This window comes from Patiria miniata, unplaced genomic scaffold (assembly GCF_015706575.1).
Source record: "Patiria miniata isolate m_02_andy unplaced genomic scaffold, ASM1570657v1 HiC_scaffold_13, whole genome shotgun sequence".
NCBI classification, from domain to species: domain Eukaryota; kingdom Metazoa; phylum Echinodermata; class Asteroidea; order Valvatida; family Asterinidae; genus Patiria; species Patiria miniata.
In genome coordinates, this window is record NW_024037051.1 from 13,102,003 (window position 1) to 13,129,688 (window position 27,686).

Sequence of the window (27,686 nt, forward strand, 5' to 3'; positions counted from 1 at the left end):
AATGACTAGAAAAATAGAGGTGATGTTTACTATACATACGTGCATCTTGTGGAACAGGATCCCAGAATGGTATTGCCATTTCGGGTGGAATTTGAATGGTTGGAAGGTTACCTGTAGCATGATGCAAAATACACATCGGCATTAAAAACAATATAATTCTCAAGACTCTCGGACAGTACTAAGTTGACATAAAGGCCTACAGTGCTTAGACAACTATTTCATGTGAAGAGCAAACCTAGTAATTTACATGATTCAACTAACATGAATAACCCACATGCAAATTGTCACTGGTTGCCATTTGTCACATGAAAATGCTTTCGTTTTTGTTACAATTTTGCAATATCCCCGCGCAGGTTAATGTCACTCCGCCACGTAGTATTAATTTTTGTATGGAAGATGACATAACAAAATAATTGAAATGACTTGAAAATGCGCGTTTAGTGTTGACCCAAAATCCCACATTTGCACAAATTAATGGAACAGAAGTGTGGAAATAATCGAAGGTTGAGTGTTCATCATTCGTATACTTACGGTAATTGTTTTGAAATTATTCCTCTAAGGGATGAAATCTGCCTGGGCAACCCGGTAATTTTGCAGAAAAAAAGCACCTCGTCCACAGTTGTCCTTATTCGCTCGCATGCAGCTGGGTGCAGACCAGTAAATCGGTCCGAAATTGCCTGCGCCGGCCAAATCACGATTTGCATCTTCGGTATTTGGGCATGCTGTGGGCCATGAACTTGAGGGTTTGTAAGAAATATGGGTGGAAGCCGTGCACTTGACTGGGAGCTTGCAGTTCTGTGTAATTTTGATGTAATTTGGACACTAAAAGCGCTCTATTTTGCAATGGAGTGTAGGCATCGTTTTTCAAAATGGCGATGGGCTTCAGGACTATTTTCAGGGGTGGTCATCTTCAGATGGAAATTTCTCCTAAAAGTCATCAGTTGACCCCCAAAAAATTGAAAAGAAAATGAAAGATGATGAAATAAGCTTTAATTTGATGTGCGTCTCGAACGCCTTGGAGAGTTGTGAGTATTTTTCCCGAATTTTTGAAGTGGGAGCATTTACCATTGGGGTCTATGGAAGTTTATTTACTGGTCTGTACGAGCGAATTGACCTTGATGCAGTGGCAGCTTAGACTGCACATGACTAGTGTGTATGTGCGGGGGGGGGGGGGAAATAACATGAACATTTGGCATGCTATTTTAGACTCATTTGGGAGAATCTGCAATGTTAGTGTGCAACAGACAATTTTAAATTAAAGTTTGCGGAAAACGTATCTTAAATATGAGCATGTCAGAGCAGGGAATGCCAACCAAAAACATATCGTCACCGACACCACGAAGTAACACCCATCTATATACCAGTAAAAACTAGCAATCGGAGAAAACGGCAACTAAAGTTGAACGCCTTCTAAAACAACACTTTGCGTCAAAACGACAGAGTATGTTCAGTTGGGTTTCTCGTTGTGGACACTTGATGAATTGAATTAATTAAATCTGCTGTTTTTCACTCGTTTGTGTATTAAATAAACAAGAAATAAGAGAAAAAAGATGAGTGTTAGTTCGTGAAACCAAAAAAGCTGCGAAACTGTAAATTTTCGTTTAAAGTTAAAAGTAACACTCTTCAATGTATTTAACACGAGGAAAGTTCAACTTCGGGTCAGCGCGCGCGCGCTCATACAACTTGTTACTAGAAGAGTGTTACTTCGTGAAAACGTTTTTGCTCACTTACGAGCAGAGTGCGCGCCATGCATTGCAATGGAAAATGGAACTTGAGTGTTACTTCGTGAAAACGAAAATTGTCACTTTTGCGCAAAAGTTGCCATGGATACTTAGCGTAATTATTAAAGTAAAGCTCTTGAAGCTTTGAAACTTCGTGCAATGGTAGGCCTTGATGAATAATGTTTAAAAATCAAAAAAACTGAAAATCGAAAAAAATATGCTTTAACACTGTAGAGTGTTACTTCGTGGTATCGGTGACGATATTGTACTAGGTAGGTATTTAGGATAAACATTGGAATCGCTTAGACTAATTGAGTCACTTTTAATTTATGTCAGGATCTGGAGATTGACACTGTAAACTCAATTAAATTTGGTCTTGTATAACCAAAAGTTTTGATTGAATTTAACAGAAATTCTACCCCCCCCCAAAAAAAATGGGTATTGCACAACCCAATTTTGGGTAGGCCTAGTTGCAGTTTTTACCCTTACTTGGGTAAAATTAACCCAGGCACTTTTTTCAGTGCTGTTGTGCACTCTATGTTACTGAATTAAAAAGGCAAACAATACAAAATGACTATCTTTAGAGTGTCTTTTCGTTGACATACTAATTGTACAATTTCAGCCGCGGCTATTTGCTTGTTACAATTCACAGCCTTTTAGTAGTGTTAGTTATATGGCCGTTATTTTAAGCAAAGCAAGCAATGTTACAGCCCCCACATGATTTGGATGGAAAAATATTTGTTAATCAGTTCTAACTTACGCCAGTTCTCATCCACACACCTTGTCTCTGGTGATGAATGTTAAGAAATCTTGTGTTAGGCCAAAAAAAAAAAAAGTCTCCGGTTTCTGGTATGCGCGCGCGTCGCCGTAGCCATGCGCGTCGGCAAAATGAAAAAGTTTTTTTTTTTTCAATGAAAGATGATGTCTCAAAACCGCCAAATTCACTGGTTTGACTGGAATTCTGCTAGTGCACAATTTTAACGTGTTTTTAGGTGGGGTTATGGTCGAGAATAAGCTTTATGTGGCCTCTCTCGACTCCCAATGCCATATCGGCCTATTTGTACTAAGTTTAGTTGGGCACCATTTGCAGTCATCAGCCGACATTTGAAGCAAAAAAAATCAGGTAAAAAAAAAAAAAAGCCGCGTCGCCGCACCACTTTTGGGGCAAGCTCCATACCAGAAACCGGAGACTTTTTTTTGGCCTTAGTGTTAGGCAAACGTGAAAATGATAGCTTTGTCCGCCGGAATTTTTAGACATCAAATTGTACGAAATTATCATCTGCGTTAGCCTTTCTGCTATATAAGCAGCTTGCTCTTCGCAGAATTATGTTTCAGCAAAGTGAGCTCAGTATGTTCGCACCAACGACAAAAATGCAGACTTCCACACGTCAGTGAAGGTTATACCGAACCATGTTTACATGTGTCAATAGAAACAAAAATTTTGAGTCGAAAGTTCCAAACAAATGTCTTTTTTTCGCTCCCAGTTTGTTCGGTATTCACTGAAGCCAAGTTACCACGCACCTTCAAATTCCTGCTGGAACCCTTCAGCATGCCTTTCCGGTTGGACTTCGATGTGAAGATCAAGCAGGGTGCTAGCATAGCCCTGGCTGAGCATAATACTGACGAGTCCGTCTTTGCCGAAATAAGTGAGTATATGCCTGTGTATTATTATTTCCTAAAAAAGCCGTGCTTTAATGACAGTTCTGTAACGACTTGTATAAGGACGCCACAAACAAGTGTCTACAGGGTGTGTAAAAAAAACCCCAAACCCCATGTTGGGACCATTGTTTTAGGGAAGTTCTGCATGTAGCACTTTCAAAATCGAGGATAATATGAAAGTCCGATTCATAAGCTTCATAAGGTTCATGCCCGTAATAAAATCACGGTTTTGCTCATGAATGCAGCAATTCGCATTATAAAAAAAACCAGAAAGGCACCTAATTACCCTTCAAACTGGCACAATAAAAAAAAAACATTTAATATAGGTAAGATTTGAGGCTTTGGTGAAGATACTAAATAATGAAAGGTTTGCGGAAACACCATGTGCGAATAATTTCTCAACTAAGAGAATGGTTCTGAAAAGAACCAGAGGTATAAACTCGACGTTCCGGTCAGTATGCTCTGACCGTCTTCAGGAGAGACTGATGGGTCTCCTGTACCCTAGGTCCTCAGCTACTACATGTACCTTAGACTGATGGGTCTCCTATACCCTAGGTCCTCCCTCTACTGACACTGCAACCCTACTGTTCCACTTCAGTGGGCACCAAGCTTACTCTAGGATCCTGTCTACTTGGCATCCTCACAGGATGCAATTTCACAATTCATTGATTTTGCCTTTTGCTACTTAAGTATTCACTTTCTTAGAGTTTAGGCACTCTCTTGAAGACGGTCAGAGCATACTGACCGGAACGTCGAGTTTATACCTCTGGTTCTTTTCAGAACCATTCTCTTAGTTGAGAAATTATTCGCACATGGTGTTTCCGCAAACCTTTCATTATTTATATAGTATAAGGTTAAATAGGACACAAATGTGCATTTTCAAGGATAGCATTTAAAACAATTACAAGACACGGGCCCTTTCGGCGTTTTGCCGATCGAGTGCTGAAATAACCTAAAATTGAATGGGTCAGGTTTTACTATTTTTCATCTCTAGACATCGGTGGGAGAGTGAATACCTTGGCGAACGTGAGACCATGCTACTGGATCTGTCTGAATATAGTGGCTACACATGAGGAACAAGGGTTGGTCAACGCCAGTGAGTACCGCCCTTTCTGGATCGACTACAAAGGGGGCGTGGTCAGGATCGGTAAAGGAGGACAGGAGGCGGCTTTCGTGGAATGGGACGCCGGAGCATACCACCAGCGAGTACCGACTCTCGTGCACTTTGGTGTCGCTGATAGGTTCTGAACATGTTTTTGGGGGATTTTGTTTGGTGTTATTATTGGAAACGAACAAAATGCATGAAAAGCAAATGATCCTAAAAAATATGCCTTTAAAATAACAAGGTATGTATATATGGTTTCTATAACATAGCAATTTAACTAGTGTTAGAATTTGTGAAAATAATTCTGCATCAACAAAACGATGTGGGTATATAAAGGTTTTTAACATTGTGGAGTATTACATTGTAGGTTGTCCTAGCTATTTTAAAAGATTAAAATTCACCAACTCTATATAACATTCAATTTCGTCCACGAAAAAGGTCACACACTTTTACCAAAACCATTTAGTCATATACCATTCAATTTCAAAGTTTGGTCACCCTCTTTAGTCACCGGGTCGAGAATATTCGTCATGACAGATAAAATATGTCTAAGCTGTTGCCGAATGGCAGCATTCAAAGATCGAATTCGTCTTATTATATCAATCAATTATAGACGAATTTGATTTCTGAATAACAAGGTTTAGCGAAGACGAGCCGAAGTTGAATACACCGGGACGAAAACGTGTGCTCATTGTGTGAATTTACTTGAACTGAATTTGAAATTGCCTAACAAAAGACGAAAAATTTTACATTGGAAGTGCACTAAATCGATGTTAGTGGCCGAATTGGACTATCAGAAACGGTGAATTCGAATGATAAACTTTTGGAAATAGCCGGGGAAACCTATATTAAAATTGCAAGTAACTTTAAATTTAAGCAAATCAAGCAAAGCGAATGCACTTATTTTGTACAGAAAGTGTCAGTGCAGTACTGTAGTTCCACATCTACCATTTAGTGTCAATGTTTCCCTGTCCTGTGAAATTTCCTGTAATATCGCACTTTCCAGTTATTGTAAGGCGAGCTCCTTCATTAAGAAAACAAAAACTATTCGATTTTCAGAACAGCAATCAATGTATATGCGCTTGATTCCCAAGAGCGGATCCAGAACACAAAAAAGTGGGTCCCAAAAATTAGGGCGTGGGGTTCGGGGCCCACTTAAAGGCCCCGGAATTTTTATTAGATTCTAGATGCTCTGTGGTGCCATCTGAGGCTATTTCTGACCACTTGAACCAATATTTCTTTTGGAGGAAAAGATGGTGGTGTACGCAGTGCCTGCCTCTATTATTATTATTGCGACGCCACTTAGAACCAAAAATGACGGTTTGGGGGGGGGGGGGGGGTTTGGAGGGGGCATAGCCCCCAATGCCCCCCCCCCCCATCCGCCCTTGTTGACTCCAATAGAATATATCGCGCTTTCGAGTGCGCCACAAAAGGTGAAATATTAGGCCTATTCAGGTCATAAAATTTTAATTAAAAAGGCATATAACCGCATTTAACTGCTTTTGTTTCATTTTCATGTTAAGAAAGACACGGCAATGAAATTGTGAATAAATATCTGAAAGACGAGTTATTATTTTCTTTGGGTACATTTTTCTCGTCATTATCATGTGAGCACCTATGTGTTTCCGAGGAACATGTCGTACTACTCGGGGAATAATAACCATAATGCGCATGCATCTGTTGATAACGGAAGGGTTCTTGAACCAAGGGCGGATCCAGAACACAATTTTTTTTGGGGGGGGGCCAAAAAAAATTGTGTCTCCCAAAAAGTGGGACAAAAAATTACGGCGTGGGGCTCGGGGCCCGCTTAAGGGCCCCGAAACTTTTTTGGATTCTCGATGCTCTGTGGTGCGATCTGAGGCAATTTCTGACCACTTTAGCCAATGTTTTTTGAGGAAAAGATGGTGGTGTACTCATGCCTGCCTTTATTTCGACGTCACATAAAAAAACAATTGGTTATGTTTTTTTTTTTGGGGGGGGGGCATGGCCCCCTTTGCCCCCCCCCCCCCCCCCCCCTGTATCCGCCCTTGTCTTGGACTGAAGTTCTTTTTTTAAACCTCCAGAACCATGAATGAGAAGAAGAAGGGGCAATATATTTTATTAATCATCGGGACTTGATTAAACCCAATTTAGGGAAGAAAATTATGTTTTGCAGAAAAAATGAAAATGTCAAATTCCTCCACGAATTGAACCCGAACCTACCGCATTCAGGCCGCCGCTTTAGCGCGCAGCGTGCTTATAGGCAACCAACATAAAAAAATAGAATATAAGGCCAAAAAAAAAAATTACGGTCTCTGGTCAGACCTAAGTTCCAAAATTGACGCGGCCACGCGGCTTTTTTTTTTTTTTTTTGCTTTTTTTTACTCTTAAAGCTTGGATTGTACAGACAAGGTGGGGTACTATTTTGCTTTTTTGGTGTCCTCATGTACATTGGTGTCCTCCATAATTTGCCTTGGTGCTTTTGATCATTTGCCTTGGTGCAATTTCCCATGCCTTTGTGCTCTTTGGTAAAAAAAAAAAAAAAATGAGGAAGTGCGGAAATAGAGGGCGCTGTTGGAGCTACCGCGGAACATTTTGAGAAAAAAAAGATCGACGCGCATGCTTAAATTCGACGCGCGCGCTGACCAGAGACCGACTTATTTTTTTTTTGGCCTAATACTAACATGTCTCAATATTCCGAATCAGGTGACATATTCATTAGTTCACGTGATATGTTTCACGCATGCGTATTACGGTCAATGACAGACTGACTTTACCGAGATGCCAACAGGGGCGGATCCAGGAATTTTCGCAGGGGGGGGGGGGGGTTTCATCAGCAAAAAAAATCTGAAAATGCCTCCGTAAAATCAAAAACTTTGGGGGGGGGGGGAGTACCATATTTCAATAGGGGGCGCTGTTCAAATTCGACGATTACTAGATTAGGCCAAACAAAAAAGTCTCCGGTTTCTGGTATGCGCACGTGTCGCTGTCCGTGCGCGTCGGCAAAATGGAAAAGTTTTTTTTTCAATAAAAGATGATGTCTCAAAACCGCCAAACTCACTGGTTTGACTGGAATCCTGCTGCTGCACAATTTAAACGTGTTTTTAGATGGGGTTATGGTCGAGAATAAGCTTTATGTGGCCTCTCCGCACTCCCATATATTTGCACTAAGTTTAGTCAGGCACCATTTGCAGTCATCAGCCGACATTTGAAGCAAAAAAGACAGGTAAAAAAAAAAGCCGCGTCGCCGCACCACTTTTTGGGCAAGCTCCATACCAGAAACCGGAGACTTTTTTTTGGCCTTAGTTGGTTACATGACTAATCGATTCTTGGTTTACCCCAGGCACCACATACAAAAACAAACGCTAATGTATGTAACCCCGACCTCAATTAGGTCTGAGGTTACTAAAGATATATTTGACTATATGTACATTTACTATTTCAGTTTTCATTGTGTTCCATTTAATAGCCTAGTTTAATTTTTCCTGCTCCTTTCTTTTAATTTCCTTTTCTTTTCTTTTATAATTATTCGTGTAAACATTCTCAATTTTTATTGTTAGTATTGTAACGGACAGTCTATGCACACTGTTGTTGTCGTTGCTTTCTAGCACTAGTGCTCCGGCGGAGAGGCTCCGGCGGCGCGCATTTGACCTGGTTTTGGGTCTGGCTGGCAGCGCGCTCCGGAAATAGGCTCTACAAATAGGTTTGCTAAGTGGGGTTCTTTTGTTCACTTTCGCGGGTAGGGCTGGGCTTGATTCCAGGGTTGGGTAAAGTTGCTACAATTGTATACATTTGTTCAGACTGTGTGAATGTCTATGCTGGGAATTGATCAGTTGCAGTTCTGGTAGCGGTGCGGCAAGTTGTCCGCAGACTCCGCTTGGCGAAATAAATGAGATCTTCCTTCAGAGTTAGAAATCCTTTCTGTGTGTCCCCTTTTCTTGCGTTTGGCCGGATTTGGCGGACAAGAGCCCAGTAGGATCCTGCTACAAATGGTGGCAGCGGTGGGCGATATTGACGGGATTTTGGACCGACTGGAAATGACGGAAAGCACAGCCGCAGATGAGATCGTGGACGCCATCAACGATGTCATCATTGACGTTCGGAAGGTGGGAGACTCCTTGGAGCGGCAGATTTGTGGATCAGCCCATTCCTTGGACAGAAGTAATCCACAGGCCACTGGAGCAGCAGTAGGTGTGCTGCAGAGGATCAAAAAAATGATCGCTGAATTGGAAGCGATGTACAGCTCCGATGATTCTACCAGTGCGGATTAGGATGAAGATGAACGACGAGCAAGCCTGTTCAGCGGTCCGGGGGCAGAAGTTGATGTTAGGCCGGGTTGTCGCGTGAATCGGGAGACCACGAGTAGGGAGGCCGCTGCGAGCGATGATAGCCCTGCTGTTGACGTGGAGCCCCGTCCCGTGATACTGGCGAGCATGGCGGCTGTCCATCGGATCGAGGTTCATGGATGCATCGACTTTTCCTGTCCTGATCCAACTGCTGCGGAGGACTTAAGCTGCACATCGATAGCTCCATCGTTGCTGACATCTCCATCGATGCACACTGATCCACCGATGTGGACGGCTCCGCTGGTGCATGCCGATCAGCCGGAGTACGCTGAACTCATCGACCGCCGTACTGCCTGGACAGCAACTCAGACCACGGACAATCGACCACAAGACACTGACCTTCATGTTCAGATGACGGCAACCGAGCCGGAGCGGCACTATCCCCCGGCGAAAGCAGCCCCGCTGGAGCAAGCAACGACATTGACTTTCAGACCGCAGGTGCACGTGACAGGGACAAGAACGGTATAAAGCCAACAGACTGCAGATCCGGCGATGCAGGACGCATCAAAGAAGACGAGGCCAAAGGTACAGGGAGTACCACAGAAGACAGGATACCCGTTGATGCAGGGAGCATCAAAGGCTGGGAATCTGCCGGTGCAGGGTGCACCACAGAAGACGAGGCCGCCGGAGACGACAACAGTGCGTGGACAGACACCACGGAAGACAACGGGGCCAAAGCAAGGTTGGGGAGTCAACGACCAGATGGCAGGAGTACAGCGATGTGACCTGTGTACTCGGCTGAAGACACTGAAGCTTGTGAAGTGCACCAAGGACAGAGACTGGAGAGAAGTTCTCTCTTGGATGGATATTGTTTTGTGAAATAATGAGGACATAAAGGACAGTTTCCAAGTAAAGTGAACAAGAAAAAAACTGTAAAAGCATGTGTTGAAATTGTTGTAAGGTAGGCTAGTCGTCACGGTTTGTTGTATCATTGTTTGATTCTGTGCACCAGTCTGGGGACTATCATCAACGCTGATCAACTTCCATTGAGGACACCCATTGATAAACAAAGTAAAGTGTTTGATTTTTCATGTTGTTTCTAAAATGTTCCCATGTTGAAGAGGTTGTCATCATGGATTGCTAGATTAATGTTTGATCTGAGTAACCATTTTGTGGACCAGATCAACGTTGCTCCACATCCTTTGAGGACACCCAATGTTGGGTTAAAGAAAAAAAGTTCATGTAAAATGTGTTGTTTATGTGCCCCTATTCAGGAGAATAGACCCAATTTAAGGAGGGGGTAGTGTAACGGACAGTCTATGCACACTGTTGTTGTCGTTGCTTTCTAGCACTAGTGCTCCGGCGGAGGGGCTCCGGCGGCGCGCACCTGACCTGGTTTTGGGTCTGGCTGGCAGCACGCTCTGGAAATAGGCTCTACAAATAGGTTTGCTAAGTGGGGTTCTTTTGTTCACTTTCGCGGGTAGGGCTTGGCTTGATTTCAGGGTTGGGTAAAGTTGCTACAATTGTATACATTTGTTCAGACTGTGTGAATGTCTATGCTGGGAATTGATCAGTTGCAGTTCTGGTAGCGGTGCGGCAAGTTGTCCGCAGACTCCGCTTGGCGAAATAAATGAGATCTTCCTTCAAGAATAGAAATCCCGTCTGTGTGTCCCCTTTTCTTGCGTTTGGCCGGATTTGGCGGACAAGAGCCCAGTAGGATCCCGCTACAGTATATACTCAATTTATATCGATAGTTTATTTTCCTGTTGTTGGATGTGTTCTGAGGGGCAATTGACTGCCTCAGCAGAAAATCCCCTCGAACACCATTTGTGACCTTGCCATGAGCTTGCTGGCCTGGTTTTCTCTTGGTAGTGCCACGCTGGACCAAACAAAACTTGGATGGTCAGAGTGACTGCATGTACATGCATATTGGCCATTTCTCTCCTTGCCACATCACCATTTTAACAAGCCAGTGCCGAGCAGGCGAGACTGTGCCTCTCCATCTCCTCCCATGATCTTGTTGGAAGCCGAGATATAATTTTGACATCTCGTTGAAAGCCGAGATATATATTTAACATCCCGCAATTGGAGAATTTTGCTTTGTTTCATCGATCGATACGAATGTTGGCTCTCTGTTATAGGTGAGTTCACATTTTGTTTCCTTTTAATTTTTCTGAGTGCTGTGAAGTTTTATTGATTTGTCTCATTAATTTGAAAGTTCGGTATAATTTGGATTGATCAGAAATAAGCAGATTTTCATGAAACCAATGATCCAATGAATCAATATTTTATGATTTTCTGAGAATTTCTGAATGGGACAATACACGAGGGGAGACAAACAGTACACGATAATTATATTTTGAGTTTTCTTTTAAGTCTAAAATTGTTTTATTAAGATGAACTCCCAAAGATTGATTGAGGTCATACATGATTTAATGATATCTTCCAGGACTTTGAGGAAGACATGATAACTTTAAGTTAGTTGTTCCGATATTTACGACTGCTTTACTTTTTCAGCCATGATATAAAACATTGGATATGTTTCGCTTCGAATTTTGGTGTGTATGATAATTGACGATTGATTAGTTCTTTATAATTATATTATTGTAGAAGTAGGGTGCATTTTTTTTCTTGTTGATTATTCTGTTTGCATCAGTATAATATGCCCAAGAATAAGAAAATTACCGTCCTTGGGTAATAAGTGAGAATCTTGAAAATTCTTCATAAGAATTAATTTCTTTACTGAAAAGTTTATGATCAACTTTGATGCTTCAGTTAATTACATGTATGTCCATTGTTTGGATATGATCAACACTTGCAAGTATAAGCTTTGGGTTGCGATAAAGATTGAGAGTACATTTACTGTAATTTTATTAAAGATTTTGTTCCATGCTTTATCGGAGAAACAAAAACAATTTTCCTCCACCTGTAAAGTTGTGGGCAGCTTGTACGTCTCAAGACCAAATCAATTGAAAATGGCCTTGTGCAGTGGGACAGTGGCTGAGCCTGGTTTATTAGTCTGCAAGGGCAGATTGTTTCTGCTTATTGACAACTGATTTATTGTAAGAAAGGAGTTTTCCTGTCACCCTAGTTTATGGTAGTACTGAGGATGTTAAAACTCCATAATTTGATTATAAGGTCCGCCAGCATGTTGGTGAATATCAATTTTGATTATGGCGTGGACCTATGGAACGCCAAAGAGGCATTTAATGTGATCATCGAATCGGTGATGGACTTTTGCAATCGGTGATGGATATTCACGATCGGTGATGGACTTTCGCGATCGGTGATGGACTTTTACTGGTGATGCATATATTCACGATCGGTGATGGACTTTCGCAATCGGTGATGGACTTTTACTGGTGATGCATATATTCACGATCGGTGATGAACTTTCGCGATCGGTGATGGACTTTTACTGGTGATGCATATATTCACGATCGGTGATGGACTTTCGCGATCGGTGATGGACTTTTACTGGTGATGCATATTCACGATCGGTGATGGACTTTCGCGATCGGTGATGGACTTTTACTGGTGATGCATATTCACGATCGGTGATGGACTTTCCCAATCGGTGATGGACTTTTACTGGTGATGCTTATTCACGATCGGTGATGGACTTTCGCAATCGGTGATGGACTTTTACTGGTGATGCATATTCACGATCGGTGATGGACTTTCCCAATCGGTGATGGACTTTTACTGGTGATGCTTATTCACGATCGGTGATGGACTTTCGCAATCGGTGATGGACTTTTACTGGTGATGCATATTCACGATCGGTGATGGACTTTCGCAATCGGTGATGGACTTTTACTGGTGATGCTTATTCACGATCGGTGATGGACTTTCGCAATCGGTGATGGACTTTTACTCAACGACTGGTCATCGCAGCTTTGATCACCGATCGCGAAAGATCATTACCGATCGCGAAAGTCCATCACCGATTAAATGCCGCTTTTGGCGAAACAGGAACGCCAAAGAGGCATTTAATGTGATCACCGAAACGGCGATGGACTTTCGCGACCGTCGCATCTGTGTGTTGCGTCGTAATCATTTGCATGTATTATACTTATCTATGTTCCTTGCTCTTGAGCAAGTTAAATTTAATTGCAAATGCGCAGAGCCTTTATTTTGCTCTTCTGTTTTTTTAATACCTGTCGCGAAAATCTGATAAATTTTACTTCCACGTAACCGATGTAATTTTCGAACCATGGTGTGTGTGTTTGATAAGAGTTAAATTTAGATTAATCATTTTTAAGATTAGAAAATATTATCATTGTTTTTCCAAAGAGCAAGAAATGATTCGATGTGTACATTTTTGTAATGCAGCATGGTACTCAATCTGCTAAGACCACTGTGGGAAATAGAGCTAGCTCTATGGTTTGTGCCAGCCATGTCTTCTTTGGCAATCAATCACCTTGTCCCTTTAGCCCACGCAACAACACGTGCTTCAGGTCTCCACTTACCAGCTACCATTTTTTTTTTTACAGTCGTGGAATTGGGGCACGATCGAGGTCAATCATTTTTACATGGGGGCTCACAAATTGGGTGTTCCACATGCAAACGCGTTCCATGCACCAACTGACGTTCAGCAAAATAATGGAATCCTTTTCAATTTTAAGAACATACCTTTACATCATGTACATGATGTATAGGCTACAACGGTCTACAATCGAGCCGCAACTTCCGAGATCTTTTCGAGCTTGTCTTAAGCGGCCTTGTCAATTGTATAGTGTACAAACAGAACAGACATTCGCTATTTAACCCAATTGGTTACATTATTCTTTAACTAATGAATAATAAATTATTCACCGGTGTGCACAGTCTTTTTAAACATCGGAGTTATCAAAGGAAAATATTGAATAATGTATAAATAAAAACACACTAAAATTTTCCAATAGGAGTAAAACCGCAACAGTTACCTATGTACCGACAACCTAAACAAAGCTTAGTCTGCCCATGACGCCGGCAGCCTCCGTCGCCCAGAAATCACAGCATATTTAAGTTGAAGAAAGTGTTTTTTTTTGGGGGGGGGGGGGGGGTTTGGCTGGGATATTTTCACCCACTTACTTTGATAATATAAAAAAAAACCTCTGCACCGATAGCAAAAGTCCATGCAAGGTTGGTCACCGATCGTGAAAGATGATCACCCATGGGCGTCACAAGGGGGGGGGGAGCACGGAGGCGCTCCCCCCCCCCGGAAAAGCCCCCCCCCCCCAAAAAAAAAAAAAAAGATGGGGGAAGAAGACAGAAAAAGGGGCGCGAAGTAATATTGTTTGAAAAATGCCCACCCTCGAAAAATGATAATCGTGAATATGCTGGAAAAATCCAGGTATTTCGGGGAGAAAAATGTTTTGCCCCTCTGCAAAAAATTTCGGCACAAATCACGGTGTTTTATAGCCACATTACCAATGATAGGGAAAACCGGTCGACTTATCAATTGTTATGGTTATATTAATAACGGCAACACCAAACCGTAGTGGGCAACAGCGGAGACTCAAAGCCACGACATACACAATATGCTTGACAATAAATGAAATATATGAACATGAGATATGTGGCAATAATAACAACAAATGAAAATCATACTTGAATTACAAAAAAATAACTTCCCACATCATATAGCCTCGTGACACTTGAGAGCGCTACGGCAAGTATCAAATTAGCCTAACAAAATAGAAAAACAAGGATTGAATGGTTTCATTTGCCCCATAAATATGAGGAGCAGGCTGTCTGTATCCTAAAAATTGCGAACATTTTAATCCTTGTAATTGATATAGTCTCTTGAAACCTTGGAGCACTATAACTGGCGGATGTAAGGGGTGGTGGTGGAAAAACATTTGCAAGAAAAGTTCCTCTGTGTACTGTCCATCATGTGCTCGCTTAAGTGTGCTTAAGTGACCAGAGGGCCCCACATATCTAAACCAACATTGGCTATTAGATGAATTTATGATGATGATGATGATGATGATGTGATTGCATTCCTGTGCCCCCTGGATGCCTGCTCAGACCCCTCAATAACCCCGCCATATATGCTGTCTCCAATGACCCACACATCAATCATCATATTATGCAAAAACCTTTTATCACGTATTGGTAAAAAAATACTCGGACTCAAATTTAAGGACATGAGAAACACATTGCTGAGATGATTTTTTAAAGCTAATAGAAAATTATTCATGTTCAGGAAACTGAAAGAAACAGGTTTTACTCAAAGAACTTGTTACCCTATGTTAGACCAGTCCTAGCAAACGCATCGCCGGTTTGGCACTCAAGCATTACACTCAAACAGACCAATCTAATTTAGTCGATCCAAAAGAGTTTGCCGTATTACTCTATCTCTGGATCACCTTTATGATAGAGAACCACTATGTGTACAAACTTTGCTCTAGGTGCTTTTAAATCAGGCAAATTTAATGAGTGGTTTCCTCAATCAAAAGGTTGGCACACTATGAATCTTAGATCGAGTAGAACACTCAAGGAGTATCCCAGTTCATCCAAGAGATTTCGAAATAGCCCAGACTCATCAATAGTTCAACATAGGATTTTCAAATGTATACAATTTTAATTGCTATTATCCGAGTGTATATGTTTTTGAGAATAATGGATTGTTGTGCATTTTGTATGTGTTTCGATTTCTCGTGAAATGTGTTTATTTTTAATTCATTTTAATTTTTACTGTAAATCACTGTGCAATTTAGCTTCTGAGCTGCTTGATGGTGATAATCAACCCAAATAATAATAATGTTAATAATAATGATAAAAAATAATAACTTATAATAACCCATAATTGGCTATTTGGGGAACATTCCCATAAACTAGTGCACACATTTTTCCCCCAACTTTAATGACCCGTAACTCCAATTTTACCTTAATTCGCCGGGTAATTTTTACTAATTCGACCACGAGCAATCGAGTCTATTTGCGACGATAATATTTGGACGCTAAAGTGTCTCTCGAAGGGTATAGGCCTATTATAAAACAAATCATTCTGTTCATGCCACATTCACAGAGGAGTGTTTTATTCCGGATACCTGTGATATGACATATACCGTTTGAATTGTTAATTGTTATGGTTATGTTAATATGGGCAACACCAAAGGCCCAAATCCACAGCGGCATACACTAACTGCAAACATTTCACGGACATTACAAAAAATGGAGTTCGCAAGTGAGAACGGACATATTATAAAACATATAACCGTATTAACACAATTTAGGGGCAACACCAGGCCCGACCAGTAGTGGGCAACACAAGAAACTCGAAGCCACGGCATACACAATATGCTTGACAATAAATGAAATACATGTAGGCCTATATGAAAATGAGATATATGTGGCAATAAATCATAACAAATGCAAATTTAACTTGAATAACAAAAAAATAGCTTCCCACAGATGTACATTCAATCAGGAAAACATCGTAGCCTCGTGACACAGTGAGATCGCTACGTTTGCCCCATCAATATGAGGAGCAGGCTGTCTGTATCCTAAAAATTGCGAACATTTTAATCCTTGTAATTTGTATAGTCTCTTGAAACCTTGGAGCCTATAACTGGCGGATGTAAGGGGTGGTGGTGGAAACACATTTGCAAGGAAAGTTCCTCTGTGTACTGTCCATCATGTGCTCGCTTAAGTGTGCTTAAGTGACCAGAGGGCCCCACATATCTATACCAAGATTGGCTATTAGATGGATTTATGATGATGATGATGATGATGTGATTGCATGCCTGTGCCCCCTGGATGCCTGGTCAGGCCCCCAATAACCCCACCATATGCTGTCTCCGATGGCCCACCCATCAATCATCAGGTGCAAAAAACTTTTTACCATTTATTGGATAAAAACAAATCATTGTGTTTATGCCACATCCACAGAGGAGTGTTTTTGTATTCCGGATACCATCGATTGGGCATTTACCGGTTGCAATATGGGCAGCACCAAAGCCCAAAGCCACAGCGGCATACACCAACAACAAACATTTTACGCACATTAATTTAAAAAAAATGCAGTTCACATATGAGAAAGACACTTTCAAACACAAAAACACCGTAAACAAATATCACCGTCAGGGGCAACACGAGAAACCCTAAGCCACAGCGGCATGCACGTTCAATAACTGATGCACTTTGGCGATCGATGATGGATTTTGCAATCGGTGATGGGACGTTGATCATTGGTCGCAAAAGTCCATCACCGATTGCAAAAGTCCATCACCGATTGCAAAGTTGATCACCGGTCGCGAAAGTCCATCACCGATCGTTTATATGCATCACCAGTAAAAGTCCATCACCGATTGCAAAAGTCCATCACCGATTGCAAAGTCCATCACCGATCGCGAAAGTCCATCACCGATCGAGAATATGCATCACCAGTAAAAGTCCATCACCGATTGCGAAAGTCCATCACCGATTGCAAAAGTCCATCACCGATTGCAAAGTCCATCACCGATCGCGAAAGTCCATCACCGATCGAGAATATGCATCACCAGTAAAAGTCCATCACCGATTGCGAAAGTCCATCACCGATCGTGAATATGCATCACCAGTAAAAGTCCATCACCGATCGCGAAAGTCAATCACCGATCGTGAATATGCATCACCGATTGCAAAAGTGTATCACCGATTCGATGATCACATTAAATGCCTCTTTGGCGTTCCATATGGACCACTCTCTGTTATAGAATTTGGCAAAGTGCTAGACCGTCCTTCATCAGCCGTCTGCTAGACTGGCCTAGTCCACTAAGTGCTGCAGGAACACCGCTGTGTCCCATGGTCCTACTGTGCTACCAGTAAACAAGAGGAGTACAGCCTGGATGATCAGCCAATGGAGCTGAGGACCGTGAGGGTTTTCTACCATCATCATCGTCTTCCCGAGCCTTGGAGCTTCTGTGAAGAACTTTGATATTAGATTTGGCGCCTTTTCATTTTTTTTCTGAGCTTAGTTTGTTTTAATCTTTTACTCACATTACTTAATTTTGCCTTTGATTCTTGCTTGTGTTTATCTTATTGTTTCGTGTGCATATTTGAAGTTTTACCATTTATAATCTTGTGATATTTTCTTTGCCTACTATTAATTAATAAACTAAGTTCTGTGCATGCAAAATCTTTAAATGTAAATCAGTGTATTCTTTCAGAGGGGGTCGATACTCGAAATTGGTTCCTGCTTGATGAAGGTGAACCACGGGTTACATGTAGAACACAGGACGGCACCAGACTATTCCTCATTTACAAGTAACCCTAAAGGGGTCCCTCAACTTTTTCCGCAGTTTCTTGGGTATGTTCATGATAACTTGTTCTATATGCATGTACCGAGTTTCAAAATGTTTCGTCACTCGATGACCAGGATCTTGGGGGACCCTCCCCGGCTGAGAGATGGTCAAAATAGCCCGGCCCTTTTAAGGTTAAAGGGCTCATGAAGTGAATATTTCTTAGGAAAATATTTTATGTTACTTTCTAATCATCTTAAAGTGTATGAAAATTAATTGACATTCGTTTTGGTTAATTTTGTTGAAAAGTGCACTCCTTTCAACATTTTAAATTGTCCATGCTTTTTCGAACAACTGAGGGCGCTGTTGTCGTGATGTCATTTCAGGGAGACACTGTTCATTGTCAGAACCAGTTAACCTTCCTCTTAAAATGTTCAAAGACATTAAAACAATGTCTACAAATTCTTCTGTTCTCTGAATTAATTTATTAATTCAAAAATCACTTCTACCTACAAAGATACCTCAAGCTTGAGTTAATTATTCTCAAATGCACCACTAAAATGTAATCAAATATTTGCTTATTGGCTTACTGCCATGAACTGACACAACAACGAATCACTAATGAAAAGAAAGTTAACGACAGCGAAATATCAACATTTTGGCAACTTTTTGTAAATCAACTAATTGCAACATTGAGGTTTCTGACTGATATGACATCACACCTATTGGGCTCATCGGTGATTTCCCAATTTTGAATTTGGCATTAGGCGAAGTAAAAAACAAACATGTTTCTCGTCCCCACCCGCTTCCTTTTTGGAGGCCGCCTGAATTTTGTTATTATATATTTTTTATTTTTGAAAAATGCAGTACAAATACACCAATAAAGTCCAGAAATTCATCGGAAGATAAATACGTGAAATATGTGACCAATACAACTCTAAATGACACTGTAGATGTTCAGTTTTCTTGTCCAACTTTTCTTTCATTTTAAAAGTGTCTTTGAACAGTGGAAACACCAACGGCTGCAGGAAATTTTAAAATGGCGGCCATCTTGAAAAAAATTAAAACATAAAAAACAAAAAGCCCCGCTTCCTCCTTTTTTCAAAAACCCGGACGAGAAACATGTGTTTTTTTTATTCGGCCTTATGAATTATTTATAAATAATGAGATGTAAATTTTTACATATGAATTTGTTATAGACCGTAATGTCACATAAATAGCGGTTTCAATATTCCATGCATAAAGTGCAGTCTCCGGTTCTATCATTAGGGCACATTTGGGGAAATGGGGGTGTTGCAAGTGCGAGTGCAGTACGCACCTTGTGTTTGAATACGAATTTCACCTGAATATCCTGTTGTTAATTTTATTTTCTTCATTGTCCAGAGGCCCATTGTTCCCATTGTGTTGATAGCAAGAGGCCTATTCTGAACATTGTGCTGGCAGTGTTTTCGGATAGTCACAAAGAAAGGCATGCACCTTAATTATGCATGGCTGAATATCAGTGAAAATTTCACTGAACGTGGTCAATACCCTGACCAATTTACCCTGGTAACTTTCCCCGTTTTTTTTTTGGGAGACAAGAACTAATCCAAAGGGACATTTTTTTTCTCACCCTGTATAGATAAACTAACAACTTTTACATGTATGTTCATTTATACTGGCAATTGGCAAAGTTGCGAATGTGACCGACGATATAAACCAAAGCCTATAAAGGCGTCGTATTCTAGATTTAAGGGAATTTACAAAGACAGCCGATGAAATAGACACTGTACATTTGAAGAGGCTGTTCTCAAACCCATCCATCTCATGGGTCGGAAGTAATATTTTTGGGGTATTATCTAGTGGGTTTACATGAACATGTTACGACTACTTCAATTAAACTGTTTACTTTATGCAAAGTCATTTTTACAATTAACGGTTTCACTCACTTGAGACATTTTCTTTTTGTAGTTCTCTCAATCAAACACAGGCAATACATCTTTAATGTGAGGGCTACTTTTTTCTTATTCTCTAATAAAGCACATTAACATATACTGTACGCAAGCCAACTAAACATAAATTTAAGTTAGGTTTTTCTCATTTGCACACAATTACTACGAAGGACATGTGCGCTTGTTATGTTCTTTTTGTTCACACTGACTACAGGTTACCCTGAACATTTTGTCTCTTTTGCAAAGTTGGATGCGAGTATTCCACTCGATTAGATTGTTGCATTATTTGTAAAGCCTGCAAGCTTTTGTGGCATGGAGCCATAAAATCCATTTTTTCAGGATCGAGATAATTTTTTTTTCTCAAATGTTTGCATAAGTGAGGTTTGAAAGAGCCATGAAAAGTCACGGCTTCTTCCACATGCTTTGCCAAGATATACGTAACTTCACGAGCCAAAGTACGTTTCTTTGTACAAAGTAATCCGAGATTTTGCAGTGTTTTTGAAATATTGCAGTTGCATTTCATCCATGCTAGTCTTCATCATAGCCATGAGCTGTGGTAATTCATCCCACAAACGGTGAAACTGTGAAGTTTATTATGCTAGAGGACAAGGCCTTTATGTTGATAAAGATTTAATGTTGATATTCTGCTTGTTTGTTTTAGGTGTTCCTATTTTTAAATTGAAAACAGCTTTTGTTTAAACTTCTTTCCCTTTTTCCTATAGGTTTTGTACACGTTTTTATTCTACAAGCGACTTTGGGAATTATTTTAAATCCCATCAACTTTAAACTTTTCATATTCTTTAATCATCAACTGAAGATGTATGCCGAAACTTTTCGTGGTCGTGACGTCATCAGGGGTCACGTGGCCTCTAATTTAAATTTAAATTTTTACAGTCTTATAACTATTAAACTATTGGACGGATTGGTCTCAAACTTGGTATGTCTATAGTCAGGGAAGTGTTATAGATAAGAATTGATATGTCGAGATCATGTGACCCCCTACTTCCGGTTTTACCGGAAGTGTTAACGTTAGACCCTGATTATCATATCTAATGAATTATACATTTTATGGGGTTGATACCTTATATTAGCATTAAGCAACATTAAAGGATACATATGTTGCATTATAATTAATGGGCAGTTTATTGTTTTCATGTTATGACGTCATAAATATTTAATGAGGCAATGTTTACAGTCTTATAACTAATGAACTATTTGACCGTTTGACTCAAACTTGGTAAATATATAGACAGGGAAGTGTTATACTCCAACAAAATTGTATGCAAAGGTCATGTGACCCTTACTTCCGGTTTTACCGGAAGTGCAATAATGTAAGAATACAATTTCAATTAAAAAGGTCAGAGATTTTGAGAAAAAAAATCATGAATTTTTTTTACTGTCCAATAGTCAATCAAAAACATTATGTTTGGAACAGAACTGTGGTTGTTCAGTTACAACCATATATCTAGTTTTTTCCCCTTATTTTTCACGTTTTCATGGGTTTTGTACACGTTTTCATTCTACAAGCCACCTTGGGAATTATTTTAAATCCTATCAACTTTAAACCGTGCATAGTCATTAACTATCATCTAAAGATGTATGCAGAACAATTCGTCATCGTGACGTTATCAGAGGTCACGTGATATCAATTTAAGCATTTAGTTTTTACAGTCTTATAACGATAGAACTACTGGACCGATTGATCATAAGTTCAGTAGGTATATAGACAGGGAACTGTTATAGACGAAAATTGGTTGTCAAGGTCATGTTACTTCCACTGTTACCGGAAGTGGTAAATTTAGACCACATTATCATATCTCATGATTTATATAACTGTTGGGGTTGATACTTTAAAATATGAAACCATATTGACAGATTATTATAATGCATTATTATTACTGTGCAGTTTATTATTGTTCTTAAGTTATGGCATATTTTTGATGAGGCAATGTTGTGGACACCATATCTCAACAATACGATAAGGTATGATTTCAATTCAATGTATATTTCATTATATTGGACTGAAAATGCACCTCCTGATATCACTTCCGTGCAATTATTAAAGATTATAATTTTAATTGTAATGCAATTTTGGAAAAATCATTAAATAATTTTGGACTGTCCAAAAGACAATTAAAACATTTTTAGAACAGCTATGTGGTTGTTCAGTCTAGTTACAACTACAATCTCTAGTTTTTAAATGTTGGTTCCACAACAATAACGATAAGTCAGTTACATTGCCACTACTTTTATCTGTGGTAAATGTCCACTGAATACCTAGATTGGAAATGAACTGTTTAAAATTTGTTATGTTCTTCCACTTGGTTTTCATTACGGACACACTCTCGCAAAATGTGGTCCAGCAGCTTTCTATACAAAAACCTCGTTGTCTTGGGGTTTTGTACGTAAACCTTATCAGTCAGCCGATCACGCTCAATTGACTTCGGCCAAACCGCAGTCCCATCATAAGAAATAAGTTAACAATGTTATCCGAACCATTTTTTCCGAGAGTGTGTCTGTAATGGTTGATGGGCTTTTAAAAAGAACTTTTGCAAATGGGAAAGACACTTTGGAAACATCCAATCAGTTTGAATATGCTTCATGAATTTCTGAATAAACGAGCACATTTTTAACAGTATTTAATTACCATTATTTTTCGGTGTGGTGGTGGTGAGGGGGGGGGGGTGGCTGTGGGGGGGGTGGACTAAACAGAAGATATATTAGAATGGCGCAATAAGACCAACAGCGGGCGAAATAAATTTGATTAGGTTTTCAAAATTTCTACGCGTCCGCGTCGTTAATTTGCATAAAAAGTGCCCCCACAATTTTTTGCAAAAAACGAGACCGTCTAGTTTAAAAATCGGTGGAATCGTGCGAATATAGCCGAGGATCATCTCCCTAGCTTTTGGGCTATTATCTAAGAGCAGATTTGATAAAATTAGGGTCCAAAATGGGTCCTATTTGCACATGGTCAAAACAATTTTGAAAAAAAAATCCACATTTAAAAACATTGAGAATTTTGAATGGCCCCTTACAGGATGTTATAGTCCTTTAAAGGGAATGTACATGTACACCATTGGCTTTTGCTGTAATTTTCAAAAATGAAGTATTTGGGGGGTTAGTCTAATAGATCCAAATTTTGTTACACTGACATGTTTGAAGTACGGTGTTCTAAAATGCTGGAAAAACCAAGAAAAACACAAATGTTCAAGTAGTCTGGTTCCTTGACTCCACTAAAGATGAAATAGATCAAAAATGCCGGAAAATTGTAAGGTACCCAGTCTAGCTGGCCTGCGCCCGTTCATTAACATGGAACCAAAAGCAAACAAAATTTGGACTGAAAAAAAAAACCCAAAAACCAAATGGTAAATTTGGAGCAGTAGTTGAAAAATAGTTCGGTTTTTCCAACGGTGGTCGGCCGACCACCGTTGGAAATGTATACCGTAGGCAAAAGTACCATTTTTTCTTCAAGTTTAAAATGACTTCACACCAGGCGCCATAATTTTACAGGATGCTTTAGACTGCCAGTTACCAACATCCTAGTATAAGGTATTTCGTAACAACTTGGTAGTTTTATTTTTCGATGTGTGCCAATGTTGTATTTTCCCTTTAAATATCGACCGGAAAAGATAATCTCAATTTTTGAAAAAGCAGGTATAAGGCCCTACACACCAACTTTAAAAAATGTCATACTTTATGAAATGTGTGCGTGACGATGCAGTATTTCGATTATCGCTCAAAAATAGTTGCTGGGGGAGGCCGCTCAAAAATAGTTGCTGGGGAGGGGGCGGGTGTTGGGTGTGTTGCAGAGTGGCAAATTGCAACCGGCTAGAGATATTAAGAGCGAGCCAGGCGGGGACGCGTGACTGAGCAAAATCGGCCCGGCGACATCGGCCTGTCGCCGGGAAAAAGCGTGTCACGTCAGTCGGGAGGGATGAAGAGCGCCACCTACTGTCCGAGAGTGTCCATGAGTGTCCGCTTTTAAAAGTGAACTCACCCATGATGAGTGCCCCAACTTCAGAAAGTCAGGAAAAACATTCACAAGTTGCTCTTCAAGGTGTTCGAGACACCATCAAAATTAAAGCTCATTTGATCATCTTTCCTTTTCTTTTCAGTTTTTGGGGGTAAGTAGATGATTTGGGGAGAAATTTCCATCCGAATTATGATCACCCCTTAAAAATAGTCCTGAAGCCTATCGCCATTTTTGAAAAACGGTGCCTACACTCCATTAAAAAATAGAGCGCTTCGGGGTCCCAATTTCATCCAAATTGCACAGAAATACAAGCTCACGTTCCTGTGCACGGCTTCCACCCTTATCGTTTACGAACCCTCAAGTGCATGGCCCTCAATATGCTCAAGTACTAAGGAGTTTGAGGGCATCACGGCTGTTCCAGCGCAAAATAATGGCGCCCTCTGTCGTTCTAATCGCGCCAATCGAAAATCTCCGTAAAATGACGTCACCGACACTCTTCGTGGGTCGGGCCAAGCGAGTTTCGTTTCATGAATATTTATATCTGGGAATATTTGGAATGTCATTGGTAGATTAATCGGTCAAAGTTCAAAATGTTTCTTATTCAAAAGATTGTTATTTTCCCCTTATTTCCATATATGAATATCAGCTCATGAATATTAAATTACTGAAAACGGCGTCCGTCAAAACTGGTGTTCGACCGAACTGATTATCGCGGTGTGTGGTCATGTGACAAATTTGTCACATTAAAAGGTGTTTTTCTCCAAACAAGAGGTTTTCCCCGATGTAAGGCCCACATCAACTTTGTTTTGGAGATACGTGCTGCATATGTGTCCGGTTTGAAGGTAAGGCCAGCGGTAGATTTGTTGAAATTTAGGTGCAAAAAGTGACATATTTTCGTGTGTGCGCGGAATGCCAACCGGTCGAGTTGGTTGTAAAGCGTACATGGTACGCGCGTGTGTATCACGCATAGCCCTAGACCCGTGAAGCGTGGCTATGTATATAGCCACGTTCACGGGTCTAGCATAGCCCAAGCGCTTGATGGTTTAGAGACAACTCGACCGTTTGCGTGTTCATGTATTTGTACGGGCACGCGTGCGGATCTAACCCGTACCTAGGTTTGTGCATGTGTGGACGAAGTTCCTCCATTGGCGTGATGCATATGTACATGACATGACATGTCGTGTATTGTGCTACAACTTTGTTATACATGGGAAAGATTTCCATACATAAATTACATCAACATGATCAACTAGGCCTTAATTGGAAGGTAAAAAAAATGCTATTTGCACGATTCAGTATAAAATCAATAAAAACAATACGAACAGGTCATGACAACAGAGAGAGAAAAATGCCCCCCCCCCCCAAAAAATGAACATTTCATAACAATTTGATTCTGACATTAGGCCTACTGACATGAACAGGATGAAAGTAGTTAACATGTCGGACTAAATCTTTTTTAATTGTACATGCCACCTTTCGTGTTCGCAGAACGTATTCTGGCATGTCTGACGTTGAATTTATTTCAGGCTTTGCATATTTATTCAGTAATGCTTAGCCAAATGCCAAATCCATTTTCATGTAAACACATTAGTGCCTCAGCTTCATGGGGACATGAAAAAAATTGGCAATTCTAAATTGAGGTGTTTTGTTTCTGTGTGATCATGTACCCTACAAATGGATCTTTTTTTTTCTAGATCACCAACCTTCCCAAATTTTCAAGCCACTTGAGACTTTGCACAGGCCTTATTGTGCAGTGTGCACCCCCCCTGATAAAGTAATGGTGTCATGATACATCATGTACATGTGACATGCACCACTGTTTTAGTGTTGGCGGTACATGTAGAACTTTGAATGTATGGCTACATTTCTCCCATGCCCCACCCCCACCCCACCCCCTAATAAAAGCAATTGTACATGTGATCCTGTTTTCTGAAAAAAACATTTTGTTATGATTTTTCAGGAAGTTTGCAGTATCATTCACCTGACAAGAGGGTTTCTCGTATCTTCTGGAGCTCTGGTGAGATGGTGGTGTGATGAGCCGTTGACTCCTAGTAATGAGCCGTAGCGTACAGTGGAAGTGAATCTTTCATCCCACGTTTGTGCATGGAGGATCAGGATTTCACAGACATGAGCATGTGTTGGGTGTATTTTTGGTAACTGAATGTGTGCAAAACTGTGTGATGCCATGTGCACTGCTAGATTTGAACAAACCCTGCACCGCCTTGATCCGACACATTAAGAACTTCTATTGTCTACTTGCCAAGGAATCACTCTGGAATTTAAGCTCAGGATTCACACGTCACACATGATCACTCGCGATGGATTGGTTCTCGCTCCCATAATATCGGACATGTTTACATTTTAATGCCCATTTATGGCCATTGACTGGATCACCTCTGCACATGTGCAGTACAATTTTGTTTTTTGGAAAATGATATTTACATTCTGATTTCTCGTGCATGGCCATCGCAAAACTGACTCGTACATGAACCATAAACAGTAGGCAAAATGGTCATGTCTCTACTGAAACTGCATTAATGACAACATTGTTGCCACTTTGAATGGGCTGGATCCATGCTTACATTATCATTGTGATTTTGTACATAAGGGCAGAATTGTGACCTAGGCTAATTTGTATACATTGGTAGGAATTCCTCCAGGACTACTGCGAACGACACTCCCAAGTGCCAAAATTATGAATTGAAATACAACTGGATATTAACTTTCATTGAAAATCAACTAATTGTTGACACTACTAAAATGCTATTATTACATTACATATTTTTATCAGCGCTTTTTTTAAAGTAAGTCAATAGGCTACTAATAACAAGTTTTAAGTTGGCCTTCTTTTCCATACTTTAAAACAGATGAGACTTTTACGTGTACATTGTATGTGGATTGCTTTTTTAGGTGTACTGTGACCAATGGGAGACCAAAGGATTTCACTAAATTGGCCGCCAACTTAAATAATGAAATAAAGTAAAAAATAAATATTACCCTGCCAGTTTTTAAATCTAATATTCAATTGGAGTCTGCCTTTGCTTGTGCCACATGCAATGATTGGCTGCAGCCTCTACTATCTCTGGGGGAATGCGGCAATCTCTATATATGCTGTGTGATGTCATGTGGCCATAGATTTCAGCAACCTTGCTGGTTACTTTTGCTTCTTGGAAGGGTTCTGGACAGAACTGTTGTGCTGACCTGACTCGAAACTGTAACCGACCCAACCAAAAACCAACTTTGTGTTTGGTCGGGTCGGTTTGTCCGTCATTTCAATTGGGTTGGTCAGTTTTGTGTTTGAAAATTTGCGGATCAGGTCGGATTGGGTCAATTCAAAACCCGAAATAAACGGGGAAAAAAGATGGAAACAGTTTGGAAATTAACACAGCGCAGGATTTGGATTATATCTATAATGTTTCGCATCGGTTTGGCCTGTAGTGGACCCGACCCGAAGCAAAACACTACTGGACAGGGAGGTTTACGAAGTTTTCGAGGTTTGGATGAAGCTAATCTGGGGCACTTGTGGACATATGCAGGACTGCATTTGCTCGAGTTTTCCTAATAGCCCGAACAGTCCTGAATCCTGGAATTTTAATACGATCCCCCCCCCCCCCCCCCCCCACCCAGGGAGTTAGGGTTAATGAAAAATGTTTGAAGTGATAAGTGTTGCACCCGTAGTGGTTTTACTTCATGAATATTGCTGTGCAAATAGGGGCAGGATATTGTTTCTTTTATGAAATTTTTAAACAATTTCAAGCAAACTTGGAGCATTACATTTGTTCATATAATCATAAGGCCGTCTGACCTACAGGAGTCTGAT

General features: G+C 40.5%; 1 protein-coding gene and 1 long non-coding RNA gene across 2 annotated transcripts; both read left to right on the forward strand.

Annotated features, from left to right (window-relative positions):
• The first annotated feature begins 3,208 nt into the window (after nucleotides 1-3,208).
• On the forward strand, nucleotides 3,209-4,962 carry LOC119719316 (C3 and PZP-like alpha-2-macroglobulin domain-containing protein 8). Its single transcript, XM_038188730.1, has 2 exons — nucleotides 3,209-3,367; nucleotides 4,375-4,962. The coding sequence occupies exons 1-2, from the start codon at nucleotides 3,271-3,273 to the stop codon at nucleotides 4,626-4,628; spliced, it is 351 nt and encodes a 116-aa protein (XP_038044658.1). The 5' UTR covers nucleotides 3,209-3,270; the 3' UTR covers nucleotides 4,629-4,962.
• A 19,416-nt stretch (nucleotides 4,963-24,378) lies between these two features.
• On the forward strand, nucleotides 24,379-26,884 carry LOC119721340. Its single transcript, XR_005270173.1, has 2 exons — nucleotides 24,379-24,708; nucleotides 25,827-26,884. It is a non-coding gene; the product is annotated as an uncharacterized LOC119721340 (long non-coding RNA).
• The last annotated feature ends 802 nt before the right edge of the window (nucleotides 26,885-27,686 follow it).